A 15,794-nucleotide genomic window follows, 5' to 3' on the forward strand; every position below is an offset into this window, starting at 1 on the left:
GGGTGGAATCTTGCAAATCAATTTTGAAGCAGATATCGTCAACCAATTGAGCAGAAATTTTGCAATAACGTTTAGTTCCGATGACATCCTGATTTTTCCATAGCCTCTACCATATTTGATATACATGGGGTTTTTAGTATTAAATTAAAAATTTAAATAAAAAATACTTTTTAGAGCACAAGCATCTATTATACTAAAAAGAAAATAATTTTTCACTCATACATAGAAAATCCGTAAAAGCTTTAGACACTCAATATGAATCTAAGTTGCAAGATTCCACTCGAACAAACATTGTTACATACACACTTTGAGGTGCTTCGAATCATTGTTGATAATTTATTTTGAGCGGCCTCAAGCTTTTACGAATAGTCATGTATGAGTGACTTATAGAAAGAATTACTTTCTAATTGTTGGTACAATAAAAGCTTTTGCTTTAAAAAGAAGTTTTTATTAACAGTTTTTTTTTACTTTGAACACAGGAACATTTATGTCCAAACAGATTTGATTAAGGACAGATACTAAAACTAACGCATTCACTTGTATATATTTTCTGTGTAATTGACTTTACGTATAAAGAAATTTGTTTTTAAAACAACCTGCATCATGGTCTTTAATTTTCATTCCATATTTTACAATTTCAAAAATTTATTTCAAATAAGTTGATTAAAATCATTGGGTATAAATAACAATAATTTATTATAAAAGTTTTAATAGAACGTTTCATTCGTGTTACAATTCGATTGATTTTATCTATTATTTAATCGATAAAATCATTATATAAACTGTCTGGGACTAGCTAGAGATACTGTCATAGATTTGCATTGTTTACAAAAAAAAATAAAATAAAAAATAACACAAATATTTCTAGTAAAACAATACGAAATATTAAATTAAAGAATAAGAATTTCCTGCGTTTAAATAGATATGCTTGAATAGAAATAGTACCGGACATTACATGTAGATACATATATCAGACAGTTATGTCTATTTGTCTATTATTAGGATACAGTTTCAAAAAAATTTCATCAATATTATTATAGAGATTCTTGTTTTTCAAGGCTTTCAAAATTTCTATGCATAATTTTCCAAACGATTTATTTTCAAAGTTGTGACTAGCTAGAAAAAACCTTATTAGGAAAATTCAAAACTTTCCTAAAATCTTTAACATATCGTTACTCTCTTCTTTTGTAATATGTTTACGGAATTATTTTAAAATTAAATTGAACTTAAAATTAAGATCGATTCAGCCCTCGATGAGCAGTAAGTGAAATGAATAGCGGGATATAATTCAAGATTTGGCAATGCTGGAATATAATTGCAGTTCCGTTTGCTACAATCATAATTATAGCCATTTAACTATTCATTGCTTTGAATCTAACTAACAATAACAATTTGATTCCCTATTGAGACGAAATTTTTACAATTCTTTTTTGATTTCCTAATGAGCCGAAGTAAAATTTAAAGTGAATCGATTATTGAATTCGTTTGCAGTATTTTTTAACCAAATTTATTAACAACAGGCAGGATACGTGGAAAAAAATGGCAGAAAGTTTCTAATTTCTCAGAGCGATGCAAATAATGTTGTTTTTTTTTACAATTACACTCCATATTTTAGCTTAAACTTTTACCGATTTAAACTATTGGTATTGTTTTAATAAAACTAATGGCAATTAGAAAGAATTTAATTTTTTTACACTTTTGTAAATAATACCTATATAAATAATTTATATATTTTTTATTAATAAATAAATAAATAAAATAAAAAATATAATTTATTTATTTCATAATAATATTAAACAATACAAAAATATTCACGTATTTTGGTAGCTGGCAGTTGCAGGGAGTCCAATGACTTCTTTTTTTTTTTTCATAAAATAAAAAACGGAAGTTGAGTATATAAATATAATAGGTAATAATATAATATTATTACAATGTGTATGTATCTTTATGGAATACTAAAATAAAAATATTTAATATTTGATGAACTTTATGCATTCATTATATCCTAAATTGATTATTTTAAAACAGGAAATAGAAAAAAAATTATATAATAATAAATATATTTAATAACCGTTATCACAGTTTTATTGTTATCTAAAGTTTTATCGAAAAGTATTATTTTGAAAATATTTTGTTTCGTCTATAAAATAATCTAAGCTTCGAACCATTAGATAGGAAGCCATTTCAAAATATACATGAAAAGAAGACAATCAATATTCATCAGGCTGAATATAGAATCTATTACCTACACCTCTGAAGTTCTTTACTAGCGCTTTGGCTACAAATTATCAGATAAATTTGTTAATCATTTTCGTTTTTGTGTTTACACAATTAATTATTTTATCAACCAGGAATATCCGTGCACGCAGATTTTTTATTTCCTGAAACATTCTTTTCGCATTATATAGTTAACAAACTTGATACCCACCCGCTTCGCTGGGCTTAAATACCACCGCTTTATAGCCTTCATTTCACTTGCTCCTACTTTGTCACGGCTTTCACCCCTCCCCTTTGAGGTAGAATTTCGAAAAATTTGAAACTATACTAAATCGTTGTACGAAATATTTGAAGCAATAGTTGTGAAGCTATATACTTAAAGTTCAAATCGTTTTAAGGGGTAACCCTTTTAATTTTAATTTTGTTCCGAAAAGTATAAAATCAGATTAATTTAATGATTGGATGCAGAATTTCTGAGATATCACAATATTTAATTCGATTTTAGTCCGTATCTCAAAAACTATTCAACCAGTCATTAAATGCACCCCATTTTTGTACTTTTTGGGTCAAAATTCGCAAAAAAAAGTTTTTGTTTTGGAATTTGATGAAACTCAGTTTATGGGATAATTCTGATCAAAAAAGTATAAAAATCAAAGGTTAATTTATAAAAGTAAAGGTTAATTTGTTTGTTTTTAAAAGAAAAATTGCCCAGCAAAGCGGGCAGGTATCTGCTAGTCATTAATACATGTTTCACAGAAAATATTGCTGATACATTGATGTTTTTTTGCTTCAGTAAACTGTACCTCCTTCTGTATTGGAATTTTTTTCACACAAATAACTGCCCCATTAAAAAAAATGTTTTTAAATAGGTATATAATTAAAAAGTAATTACTTAAATAAGAAAAACATGAAGATATTTATCAATAATTTTCCGTTATATAAAGCGGAATGTATAAGCATCTTTAATAATATAATTAATATAATTAATTATTCAAGGTTGTCTATATCAACTTGTCGAGTAATAAATAATAAGATTCACCTTCTCTCCCGCAAGATTTTTGACAACATTCTTATTTTTTTTCAAGGTCGTTTGAACAACATAAACAGATTTTTTATATTTGATAACCGTTATTAAAAAAATATCAGATAAAGTTTAATTACTTAAAAAGTATTGTACGGGTATTGTTTTTTGTTTCGTTTGATAAATGAAATTTTCCCACAAAAAGCGTTCATGTGTAGCAGACATTTTTACATGTGAAAAGGCCTTTATATAAAATAGATATGTGTTTTTTAAAATTTTATTTTAAAAAGTGGATTAAAATCGTTTTTCCAAAATTTTTAACAATTTAATTTAAATTATTTTTTTGATACCTACTTATAGTCAAGCCAGATTATTTGTAACAATTTTGACTAAGACCGTAACAATTGATACTTGAAGAGCTTTCGGAATGATGGTAAACTATCTAAAACTACGTTTTCACAAATGTTTGTCTTGCAAATACTTCTAAAAATATTTGTTGCCTTCAACAGTATTACTTCCTTACTCTAAAATCGATCGCTTAATCTTTAGTCGGATCACTTTAATCTTTAAAAAACAATGTATTATAATCGGTAACTTTGATGAATAAAGAACTATTTAAAACTATTAAAACCAACATATCTGAATTAATCCGCCAATAAATTAAGTAATTTCAAACAAAACCGTCTCTAAAAGTGTTGTTTGGCATTCCAGAGAATTAACCTATTTTTTAATAATAATCCAACTATTTATTTTATATTTTTAATTTTCTTGAATTATTCCTATATTTTCTAAAATTTTCTTCTTGATAACGTATCAAGAATATCGTTATTTCCCAAAGGAATTTTGTAAATTATATCATAATTTTGTTATAAAATGAACAATATGTAGAAACAATCAATAATCAATCGTTATTATCGTGGCGTATTTGGCAGCTTTTAAATGATTCTTGCCTGAAATTAAAAAATAAAATTATCCAAAAATAATTTTATCATCCAAAGAAATAAAAATATTGTTGATTTTCTTCGGAAACTAGTAAATACAAAATTTAAGAAATTAATGAAAGTTTAATTTTTGTTTCAGGTCAAAATAAAAATATGGCTGGCATTATTTATTATTGGTGCTTTTCAAACATACTACTTAAGTAAGTATCAATTATGAACAATTTTTTTCAAGAACTCAAATATTTTTCTTAATGAGAACAACATTTTCGACATTTTTTCCCTAGATATAATTCCAAAAACAAGAAATATCTCAGAAACTATTTATCCAATCGTCAAATCAACCCCAATTTTGTGTCCAATTATTAAGAGCTTTCAGTTGCATCAGAAGGGAAAAAGTGATCACTATTTTTAAAATTTTCTTAAGGGGGAAATATTCCTTTAAATAATTGATAAATAAAATAAAAAATTGTTTCGGATTTCAGTGAAATTTTGTTTAAAGGTTTATTTTGATCCCAAAAATACAAAATTTGGGTTGAAATTTTTACGATTGGGTGAGTACTTCTTGGGATAATACCTAAAATCTTGTACGAAACATATTTTTTTTCTGGTGATTCTACAGATCGAAAAATAGTCATCAGATTTCCAATTCCTTGAGCCGAATATACTCAAAAGTATGTTTTTCTTCACTTTTTAGATGCCGAAGTACGTATAGTTTGTTATTACACAAATTGGTCGGTATACCGGCCGGGGACAGCAAAATTTAATCCACAAAATATAAATCCATATTTATGTACACATTTAATTTATGCATTTGGTGGTTTTACCAAAGATAATACATTAAAGCCATTTGATAAATATCAAGATATTGAGAAAGGTGGCTATGCAAAATTTACTGGCCTTAAAACATATAATAAAAATTTAAAAACATTAATCGCCATCGGTGGTTGGAATGAGGGTTCATCCAGATTTTCATCGTTATCAGCAAGTTCAGAGAAACGTAAAGAATTTGTTAAGAATGTTGTGAAATTTTTACGTGTAAATCATTTCGATGGTTTGGATTTGGATTGGGAATATCCAAGTTTTCGTGATGGTGGAAAACCACATGACAAGGAAAACTATTGTCAATTAGTTCAGGTATTTTTTTCAAATTTTTCATTCAAAATATTATCACTTAATTATTGTTTATTTATTTAAAGGAATTACGGGAGGAATTTGAACGGGAAGCAGCAAAAACTGGTCGACCAAAATTATTACTTACAATGGCTGTACCAGCAGGTATCGAATATATCAAGAAAGGATTCGATGTTGAAAAACTTAACAAGTATGTTTTTATTTATAAAATTGAAATAGGAAATTTCAGGAAAAATATAATTTTCTTAAACGTTGGTATGGATCTATGTAACGGAATCTTTAAAACGTGATTCTCACCCTCTGTAAAACGTCGGATTGAATTAAAACTTCGCACACTTATCAAGGATAGATAAAATAATTTAATAAGTTTGGCCGATTATCCTGATCAGGATCTTCAGAATTAACGAATAAATAAAAAATCTTTGATGGTGGAATCGCAGATAACATTCTATAATATTAATAAATAATAGATAAAAATTTTCAACATTTTTCGTCTTGCCTAAGATCAAATTAACATGTACCAAAAAATATTTGACCTTTCCTAGAGCCAAGGCCCAAGTGGTCTAATACTTAAATTCAGGCCTGTTGTGAGTGTTTTATTTCAAGTATCCATAATATAATTCTTTTATTTTTGCAGATATCTAGATTGGATGAATATTTTAAGTTACGATTACCATTCGGCATTCGAACCTTCCGTAAATCATCATGCCCCATTGTATCCACTCGAAGAAGACAATGAGTATAATTACGATGCTGAATTAAATATTGTACGTAATAAATTTCCAAGAAATTCTATGTGAAAATTTACAATTATTATTTTTTTGTTAGGACCACACCATAAAATATTATTTAGAAAATGGTGCTGATAGACAAAAATTGGTGCTTGGAATACCCACATACGGTCGGTCATACACCCTATTTAATCCTGATGCAAATGAACTTGGTGCTCCAGCAGATGGACCTGGTGAAATGGGTGATGCTACCAAAGAAAAAGGATATCTAGCTTATTACGAGGTAAATATTATGTTTTTTTGTATCATTTGTAAATTATGAATTTGCCGAGAAATTTCCCAGAAACGTTGAGCAATAATATTTATATTTTAGATTTGTGAAAATATTAACTCGAATTCTGGTTGGACTGTTGTTCAACCAAATCCAAGTGCCATGGGACCATACGCTTACAAAGATGACCAATGGGTTGGCTATGACGATGAAAATATTGTTAGATTAAAAGCAAAATATGTGGCTGAACAGGATTTAGGAGGTATTATGTTTTGGTCAATTGATAATGACGATTTTCGTGGTAAATGCCATGGCAGACCGTATCCATTAATTGAGGCTGCAAAAGAAGCTTTAATTGAAAGTTCAAGGTATGTTAAAAACGTGAATTTTCTAAAAAAATAAGATTATTTAGTTAAATGGCCATTCATTTCCTTTGTTAGCAATTTGATTACATCCGAAGAAAGAGTTGTGACCAGATCCCGAACAAGACCATCAACATCCAAAAATATTGAGAGCTCCGAAATCGTACAAAATAGTGGAGGACGTCAAACTATCACACAAACAACAGTTATTCGCTCTCGAGGAAGTAATCGATATAATTCAAGAAATCAAAATCAATTTGATGATGGTAAGGAATCAACAACTGTAATCAAAGGATCAAATAGAAGACGTGTTGCAAATAGTCGATCTAAACAAAATCAAAGACGCCAAAGTCAGCGAAGGTCAACAACTACATCAACAACAACTACAACAACAACTACATCAGCTCCATTGAGTGTAATTACACCAAGTTACACAACACCACCTCCTCCAGCCACTCCTGATTCTGGAAGTGATTTTAAATGTGAAGATGAAGGATTTTTCCCACATCCAAGTGACTGTAAAAAGTATTATTGGTGTTTAAGTAGTGGACCGTCTGAATTAGGAATTGTTGCTCATCAATTTACATGCCCAGCAGGTAAGCGTTTTTGATAAGTAGTACTGTGTCCTTAAGAAGAACTGAGCTTCGACCTTACGTCACTGAGTCCTTTAATAAGAGGGCGGGCTGCCAACTTAGCCTCTTGAAAAGCTTCAGTTCTTACATCACAGTGACTTTCCAGAATTCCTTTATCGTTAGTTATAGTAGTAAAAATATCTGTTAACGTCGTTTATAACATGAGGATCTCGGTTACATGTTATTTGCGCTGCAGAAATCTACGGGGCGTCATGTTTTTAGCTCTGAAAACTTTTAACTTCTTTTTAATTTTTAAATTCTGGGTCTGGATTCATCAATCCTGGGATAAATCCCGGTGGAGAAGTATTCTGCGTGCGGATATCTTTTACCTGACGACGTATCACTATTGGGTGACAGATTGTTCTCAGGCATTACACAAAGGACTCTTTAGTCTAGGTGTTAGAGACCCATTTTCGGTACCCCACTAAAAGATTTTCTTTATTTTCTACAAAAACACAGGGTTGTACTTTAACAAAGCAGCAGATTCTTGTGACTATTCAAGAAATGTTTTGTGTAACAAAAAGCCAAAGACTACAACCACAACTACAAGTACGACCACTGCCCAGCCAAAAACTGTCCAATCAACAACCACACCACGAACTACAACCCAAAGAACACGTGCACCGATTACAGCTGCAACAAGTAAAACAACATTAAGACAAGCCTCATCTACTACGACAACACCTATTCCAGATATATATGAGGTACAGAAGAACTTTGAAGAAAATTTTTAGAACTTTTAATAACAAATTTTAATTCTTAGGACGATGAATACGAATATTATGACGATGAAGAAGAAGATGGTGGTACAAAACAAGTATTTGACTCTGAAGAAGATCCAAAAGTAATAAAAGAATTAATCGCTTTGATCAAGAAAGTTGGTAAGTACACCAGAACGACATATTATTGAAATTTATTAATGCCAAATAATTTTAATCTTCATTTCAGGTGGTGTTCAAGAATTGGAAAAACAATTATTTTCAGCTGATGGAAGTTCAGGAAGTACTACACCACCCGCAATTAGCAAAAGCTTATATGAACGTGTTCTGTCTTCTAGGAATAATAATGCCGCTGGTGCTCAATTTAGTGGTGGATCTAGAAATATTATTGGTACAACCAAAACCAGAACAACGTATGTATTCATAATTTGATTTACTTTTTAAAATTGGATCAATCGTTTGAAATAGTAAGAAAAAATCAAAATTCGTTTTTAAACCCTTGTTAACTGTTATGAAATTTTATATTTCTTCGGAATCTCTGTATTAAATTTCATTGAAAATCAATTTTTCATATTTCTAGAAACTTTAGAAATGGAGTACAATTTAGTGGAAGTGAAGAAGAAAGCAGTAATCGTGGAAAACCTCAGTACGTTACAATTAATCGGTCCAGGTATGTAAATTCCATTTGATTTCTAGCGATATTTATTTTTATTTTATGCAAATTTAAAATTTTTACTTGTAGACAACGAACCACTACTAATGATGATGAAAGTTTAGAAAACTCTAGAACGAATACAAATTTCAATTCTGAAGAACGTTTAATTCAAACTGATAGTAGCTCAAACTCACAATTACCATCATATGTAACAATTGCACGAGGAACAAAAACCAAAGTGACGGAAACCAGAACATCAGAAGAATCTCCTAATGAGTACGGCTTTAATTTAATTTTCAATCAAAAAATTTAATTGCTAAATTTGATGTTTTCTTTCAGAGCTGTTTTACGTGTTAAAGAACAACGTCGAAATCAATTCCGAAGTAATTCAGAAATGCCAGAGTATGTTACAATTGCACGAGGTACTTCACGAGTACAACAAAATGAAAATGTTGACAGTGCTGAGGATGATTCTTCAGATGAGTAAGTTTTAAATAATTTTTGTCTGTAACCTCATTCTATTATTATTTTTTTATTTTTACAGAGAAGAATTAAATGTAAAAACAACGTTTAACAGTGGCTCAGAACGGAGATTTGTTAATCGGCTTGAAACTGTGAAAAATGTTAATATGCCAGAATATGTATCAACAACAAATTTCCGACAACGGAATTTACCAGACACATCGAGCGAGTAAGTTTTATTTATTCTACCAAAACTTAACTGATTCCAAGAAGCTTCCATTTATATTCTGGCGATTAATAGCGGAGACACGATGCTATCACTGTTAATGCTTAAGACCAGAGATAGTCCTAAGAGGTTTTAAAAGCTGCCCTCGGATTCAATTTTCGTTTTAACTGGTCATGAAAACGAATATGAATCACTCTCAATACAATTAAAGAGTTCTTCTAGTAGAAATATTTGATAGACTTGTCACTGCAAGATTCCTCCAAAAAGGATAGCCATCATGACTACCTCGTTTAAAAACATTTTTCATACATATCTTAATTTTTTTCAGATTAAATATAAATGGAAATGAGGATTCCCAAACAATATTCTCATCTTCTGAATCTAGTAATTTATCAAAACAAAATTCAGAAACATCGACTTCCAAGTAAGTATACAACGGAAAATTCGCACTTCAAAACCTCACTTACAAGTCGATTTCGACTTACCATGAAAAATTTAGGTCCATTAAACATTATAAATTTTTTTTCTATTACTTCTAGATATCAAACTTTAAACAGATCACGATCGTCATTTGTTTCATCAAGTACAGCTTCAAATCAACAAACTGAAACCTCTGAAGAGGCATCGACAAAAACAAATACAAATTCTGATCAAACATTACTATTATCCATTAAAGATGGACAACAGAATCAAAAAGAAACTGTCGTTGTAACAGTCAACGAATCCGAAAAAGATGTTTCGGACACTGAAGAAGAGATTACTGGTACAACTGAAACAGTTGACATATTATTGAAACCATTATTAAATATACCAGTATTTAGCGAGGAAACAAATCAAACTAGTGTGGAAAAAACTGTTATTGAAACAGAAACATCAACAAATGATAAAACTGTACCAATATTACAACCAGCTCGTCCATTTTCAATAACACAAAAATCTGTACTCGACGAACAAACCAATGAAAATGCTTCAACGACATCAACGCTTAAGGTGAGTGAAAATCAAACTACAGCTAATGATGTTGTATACACAAGTCGAGGTACACTTTTGACACCGCACGGATTTGTTTTGGGGAATAACGGTAGCACAAGTAGCAATAATAATCATATTAATAATATCACTAAAATCGAATACACCATAATTGATAATAAAAATACAATAAATTACAATTTAAATGAAACAAATGAATTAAATAAAAATAATCGTGTACCAATTGTTCGTATTGCATCGGAAAATCGATTTGAATCACGGAACACTAGTCGATTGGGAGTAGGAGCTCAAGAATCCAAAGAAAGTTCAAATGAAACAAATGTATTCAACGTATCACGAAATCGATTTAGAATTCAAGGCACTTCTGGCTTACAATCAAATCAAGCTGAAAGTTCCACACAAAGTCGGCTAAGAAGCCAAAACACAACGGAATTACAATCAAATCAAATTGAAACATCATCGCAAAATCGATTCAGAGTTCAAGGCGCCTCAAATAAACAATCAAATCAAACAGAAACATCAAATAGTCGATTTGGAATTCAAGGAACGTCGAGCTTAGAATTAAATCAAACTGAAACTTTGACACAAAATCGACTTCGAAGCCAAAACGCAACGGAATTACAATCAAGTCAAATTGAAACATCATCGCAAAATCGATTCAGAGTTCAAGGCGCCTCAAATAGACAATCAAATCAAGCTGAAACATCGAGAAATCGATTTGGAATTCGAGAATCATCAAACGTATCACAAAATCGATTTAGGGCACAGGAAACATCAACAGAGGCCCAAAATCAAACGGAAACAGTAACACGAAATAGATTTACAGGGCGTCGTGTGGTTAGTCGATTTAGAACTACAACAACTACACCTAGCCCATCCTCTGAAACTACTCGAAGTAGAAATCGAGGTCGAGTTCGAGGTACATTAGCCACAACAACCGAATCTATTGATGATGATGATTTAAATGCGAGTGTTGAAAGGACATATCGTCCAAAATCAACTTTCAGAGATCTTTCATCATTAACTGCAGTAGATTTTAATCGCCGTCAAGAACTTAACGGTAATAATCGATTTAGAATTAGTAGACGTCGTCCTGCACGTGTCAATGTAGCGACCACAACCATTAATGCTACTGAAAGTGGCACATCTGTCAATAGAACATCAAACTTTGGAACGCGGCGTCAATCAATTTCGAATGAGAATGAATCAACTCGAAGAACAATCACAAGCGAAACAACTCAAGATACAGCATCCAGAAACTACTTATTCAGACCACGTGGTAATAGAATTCTTGCAGTTAAACTTAATGAAACTGAAACACAGAGCGAGGAAACTCAAACTAATGAAGAAAATGTAACCGAAATTACAAGTACTGACGAATCATCAACGATAACTTCAGTAAATGAAGCAAGTATTGAACACGAGGAAAACGAACAAATACATTTATCTGAAACGAATATACGCGAAACTGAATCAATCGGGAGAGATGTAAATCAAATTGTAAAACCTATCGAAATACCCCGACGTCGTAAAATAATCCGAAAACAACGACCAATTGCATCTACCATTGATTTTACAACGGAAACAAATGAATTAATAATGGTTGACAATGTTGATGCACGAGTAAGTGTGACACGCGAACAAAGTGTCACTGAACCAAATACCATTGTACGGACACGAAAAATTATACGTAGATTACGGCCAGTCAATGCAATTCAAAATACTGAATTGGAACAAAAAAATTCTACATTAATTAGTAATAATAACAGTAGTAATAGTAATTCAAGTGAAAATCTAGTCACGCAACAGCGATCTCAAACATCACGTTTTACGTCACAGCGTAACAGAACATTTAATCGGCCTACACAAGCCGAAACAACATTTAACAGACCCACACCAACTGAAGGAACAGTTACTGTACAAAATACTTCGAGACGGCGTTATCAATCAAATAATTTCAATCGTTTCGGAACACGACCTAGATTAGAGGTTTTACGAACTAGCAGTTCATTAAATTCAGAAATAACTCGAAACAATTTTGATGACACTACATCAAAATCTTCCGATTCAAAAGTAACTGAAGAAGAATCTATTTCACAAGCAAAATTAGTATCCAATTCAGAAACAAATCAAAATATTTCTGAAGAATCTGCATCGCAGTCAATATCGTCAAATACAGAAACACGAAATAATTTCGAAGCTAGATCTCAATTATCAACATCATCGAATTCAGAAACAACTCGCCTCAATGAAGCTAGCTCCCAATCCTTATTATCTGCATCTCAAATTGAGACTTCATCAAAACAAGATGAAGAATATGAAAACCAAAGATTTATAACCACAGAAAATGAAAAAGCAGACGCGACCACTGACATTACGATAGATGATGTTACAACAGATTTACTTTCAGAAATTACCACTGCTGGCGAAGACATTATTGTGACAACAGCAAATGAAAACGACGGTCTTACATCACCTGTCGCTATAACAACCGATGATTACGCAACGACTTTAAATACTTTTGAAGAAGATGAATCCGTAACTTCAAACCAAAATGAAACATCGACTGAACAGACAACTTCTACAACCACCTCAAAACCTAGCCGATTATTTAGACGACCGGGTGAAAGAACTTCATTAAATCGAACTAGCTTCAGCAATCGTAGAGACTCAGTTATATCAACAAGCTCTGAAAGTACAAGACAAAATGGATTCCGGCGTAGATTTACAACATCTAGACCAACAACAACAGTTACTTATCCAAGCACAACTAGACGGCGAACTGTATATCGTCAATTTACACCAAGAACATCAACTAGAAGTTATACTTTTGGAAATCGTCGAAGAAATCAATCAAATGAAGTTGTAGAACAGAATGAAGCCGATGAATACAATTCAGTCAATTCAAACGATCAAGAAGCTTCAGTTAATTTATCATCTTCAAGAAACACAGAAGAATCCTATAGTATTAGTAGCCAAGAAAGGACTGCACAAAATGATCGACTAAATAAAGTATCTATCACGGCTAATCAAGAAAGAGTTATTTCTCAAATTAATTCAGGAAATTCTGGAACACGCTTGTTCTCGAAACAAAACGAGTATTCTGAAGTTAACACTAAGTCAACTGATGAGATAGGCACCACTGAATTAAACACTGAGGATCAATTAAATGTTGATTTTAATCAAAATAGCTACGTGGAAAACGAACTGCTTTCAAAACAAAATGATGAGCAAATTGAATTAACAACTTCCAATTTCGAAGCAAACAGAGCTTACAATACAAATCAACAAGAAATATCAGGTGGGTTCAAATATACAAGCGAATCTAACTTTGGATCATCCCAAACCGAAGCAGAGGAATCAAATACAGAAATTACAGAAAAGGCTAGTTCTGGTTTAAGGAAATCCACAAGCGGATCAAATGTTGCATCCTCCAAAACCTTGACACAAGATTCGAACGTAGAAATTTCAGAGGAGACAAACTATGGCTTAAAGAAATCCACAAGCGGATCAAATGTTGCATCCTCACAAACAGCAACACGGGGTTCGAGCGTAGGCATTACGGAAGAGACAAACTATGGCTTAAAGAAATCCACAAGCGGATCAAATGTTGCATCTTCACAAACAGCGACACGAGGTTCGAACGCAGACATTACGGAGGAAACAAACTATGTCTTAAAGAAATCCACAGGTGGATCAAATATTGCATCCTCACAAACAGCGACGCGAGATTCGAACGTAGACATTACGGAGGAGACAAACTATGGCTTAAAGAAATCCACAAGCGGATCAAATGTTGCATCCTCACAAACAGCGACAGGAGGTTCCAGCGTAGACATTACTGAGGAGACAAACTATGTCTTAAAGAAATCCACAAGCGGATCAAATGTTGCATCCTCACAAACAGCAACACGGGGTTCGAGCGTAGGCATTACGGAAGAGACAAACTATGGCTTAAAGAAGTCTTCAAGTGGCATAAAAACTTCTCAGTTAGAAAAAACTTCATCCGACTTTTTAACAGAAGCATCAATCACATCTGGTTCAATAACAAATGAAGAACAGACATCATCTCTAGGTGTTGGATATTCAAAATTCAGCCAAAATCAGGCTTCATCCTCATTAAACTCAAACGAAAATAGTGAAGAATCATCATTATTAATTCACCATGTTTTTGCTGAACCAACCACGGAATATCCTGAAACAACCAGAATTGATTTTATTGAAGAAGATGGCATCAAGAAAAATCTTAAAAAATTAATTGAAGTAAATCGTTACGTTGAAGTGAATTACAAAGAAGATGATGCTAAAAACAAAACAATTAAATTTGGTACAATGTTAGACACGCCAGAAATTGATAAAATCGGTGAAATAAATCGTGTAACAGTTATTAAAATCGTTGATGGTAATATCACACAAACGGGTGATGAGAATTTATTTTTCTCAGAAACGTCAGCACTTCGAAACTTTTTAAATTCAACACGACCTGTTACAATCACAACCAAAATTCGTGCATCAAATAAAACTGTCGAACATACTACACAGAATGAAACTGTAACTGATTTATTAACTGCACATTTACAAGCAATTGAAAATGCTTTAGTTAATGATGACGCTAAAAACGGTCGTAAGATACGTATTGATTCCCATTCAAAAGTCGCAAATACTTACACCTTAATGCCAGATTTCACAGAGATCACAACTCTTGCGTTAGAAGCCTTATTTCCAAAAGATAAACTACCAACAACCACTACTTCAATTGACAATGAAATACAAACACCATTACCAACCTTAAAACAAATAGTAACATCAGACAACCAACCAAATGAGTCACAAAATAATTTATTAAATATAAAAATTTTAAAACAAGATGAAGAAGGTAGCCGTTCATTGAAATTCTCTGATGACACCAATATATTACCAATACGTATTTTAAATGATAAACCAATGATCAATGATGAAACGAAAGTAGTATATTTATTAAAGAATAGTCCTTTTATTGACAGTGGAATTAAACGTGAAAATCGTAGTCCACAAAAAGGATTAAACATTAAATCAGATAAAATGGGTGGATTTTTAACCACGACAAAGGTTAGTAGCGGTGTTTGAACAAAAATCTTCACCAAAAAAATAATTAACTTTTAACAACTTTTAAACAACTCAAAAAAAGGTCCCAATAATAATAAACCATTGCCATAATAATAAAACAAAAAATAACTATAAAAAAAACACACAAGGAATAAAAGAACTATATTTTTTTTACTAAATTCAATTGGAGTGTAATTGATTATGGATTGTATTTGTAACTAATATTATTTAAGTGTTGTGAACTATATTAATAATTTATAAGATTTATTAATAAATAATAATAATGATTGCTCAATAATTAATTATTTTATATGTGTGGCATATCGCATGTAATTAATAATAATAATAAAC

At 31.4% G+C, this 15,794-nt stretch overlaps 1 protein-coding gene across 1 annotated transcript in view; it reads left to right on the top strand.

Moving 5' to 3' along the window:
• Positions 1-15,580, top strand: part of LOC123299016 (mucin-4-like) — a 63,242-nt gene extending 47,662 nt beyond the window's left edge. The window contains exons 3-18 of the mRNA XM_044881145.1: positions 4,319-4,379; positions 4,874-5,313; positions 5,376-5,500; positions 5,948-6,077; positions 6,139-6,324; positions 6,415-6,680; positions 6,828-7,270; positions 7,766-8,010; positions 8,070-8,187; positions 8,255-8,438; positions 8,606-8,695; positions 8,768-8,956; positions 9,020-9,163; positions 9,225-9,371; positions 9,697-9,792; positions 9,908-15,580. Coding sequence (XP_044737080.1) covers positions 4,319-4,379; positions 4,874-5,313; positions 5,376-5,500; positions 5,948-6,077; positions 6,139-6,324; positions 6,415-6,680; positions 6,828-7,270; positions 7,766-8,010; positions 8,070-8,187; positions 8,255-8,438; positions 8,606-8,695; positions 8,768-8,956; positions 9,020-9,163; positions 9,225-9,371; positions 9,697-9,792; positions 9,908-15,464 — 8,421 coding nt within the window. The 3' untranslated portion in view covers positions 15,465-15,580. The remainder of the gene's footprint in view (positions 1-4,318; positions 4,380-4,873; positions 5,314-5,375; positions 5,501-5,947; positions 6,078-6,138; positions 6,325-6,414; positions 6,681-6,827; positions 7,271-7,765; positions 8,011-8,069; positions 8,188-8,254; positions 8,439-8,605; positions 8,696-8,767; positions 8,957-9,019; positions 9,164-9,224; positions 9,372-9,696; positions 9,793-9,907) is intronic.
• Positions 15,581-15,794: the final 214 nt, after the last annotated feature.

This window comes from Chrysoperla carnea, chromosome 4 (assembly GCF_905475395.1).
Source record: "Chrysoperla carnea chromosome 4, inChrCarn1.1, whole genome shotgun sequence".
NCBI lineage: Eukaryota > Metazoa > Arthropoda > Insecta > Neuroptera > Chrysopidae > Chrysoperla > Chrysoperla carnea.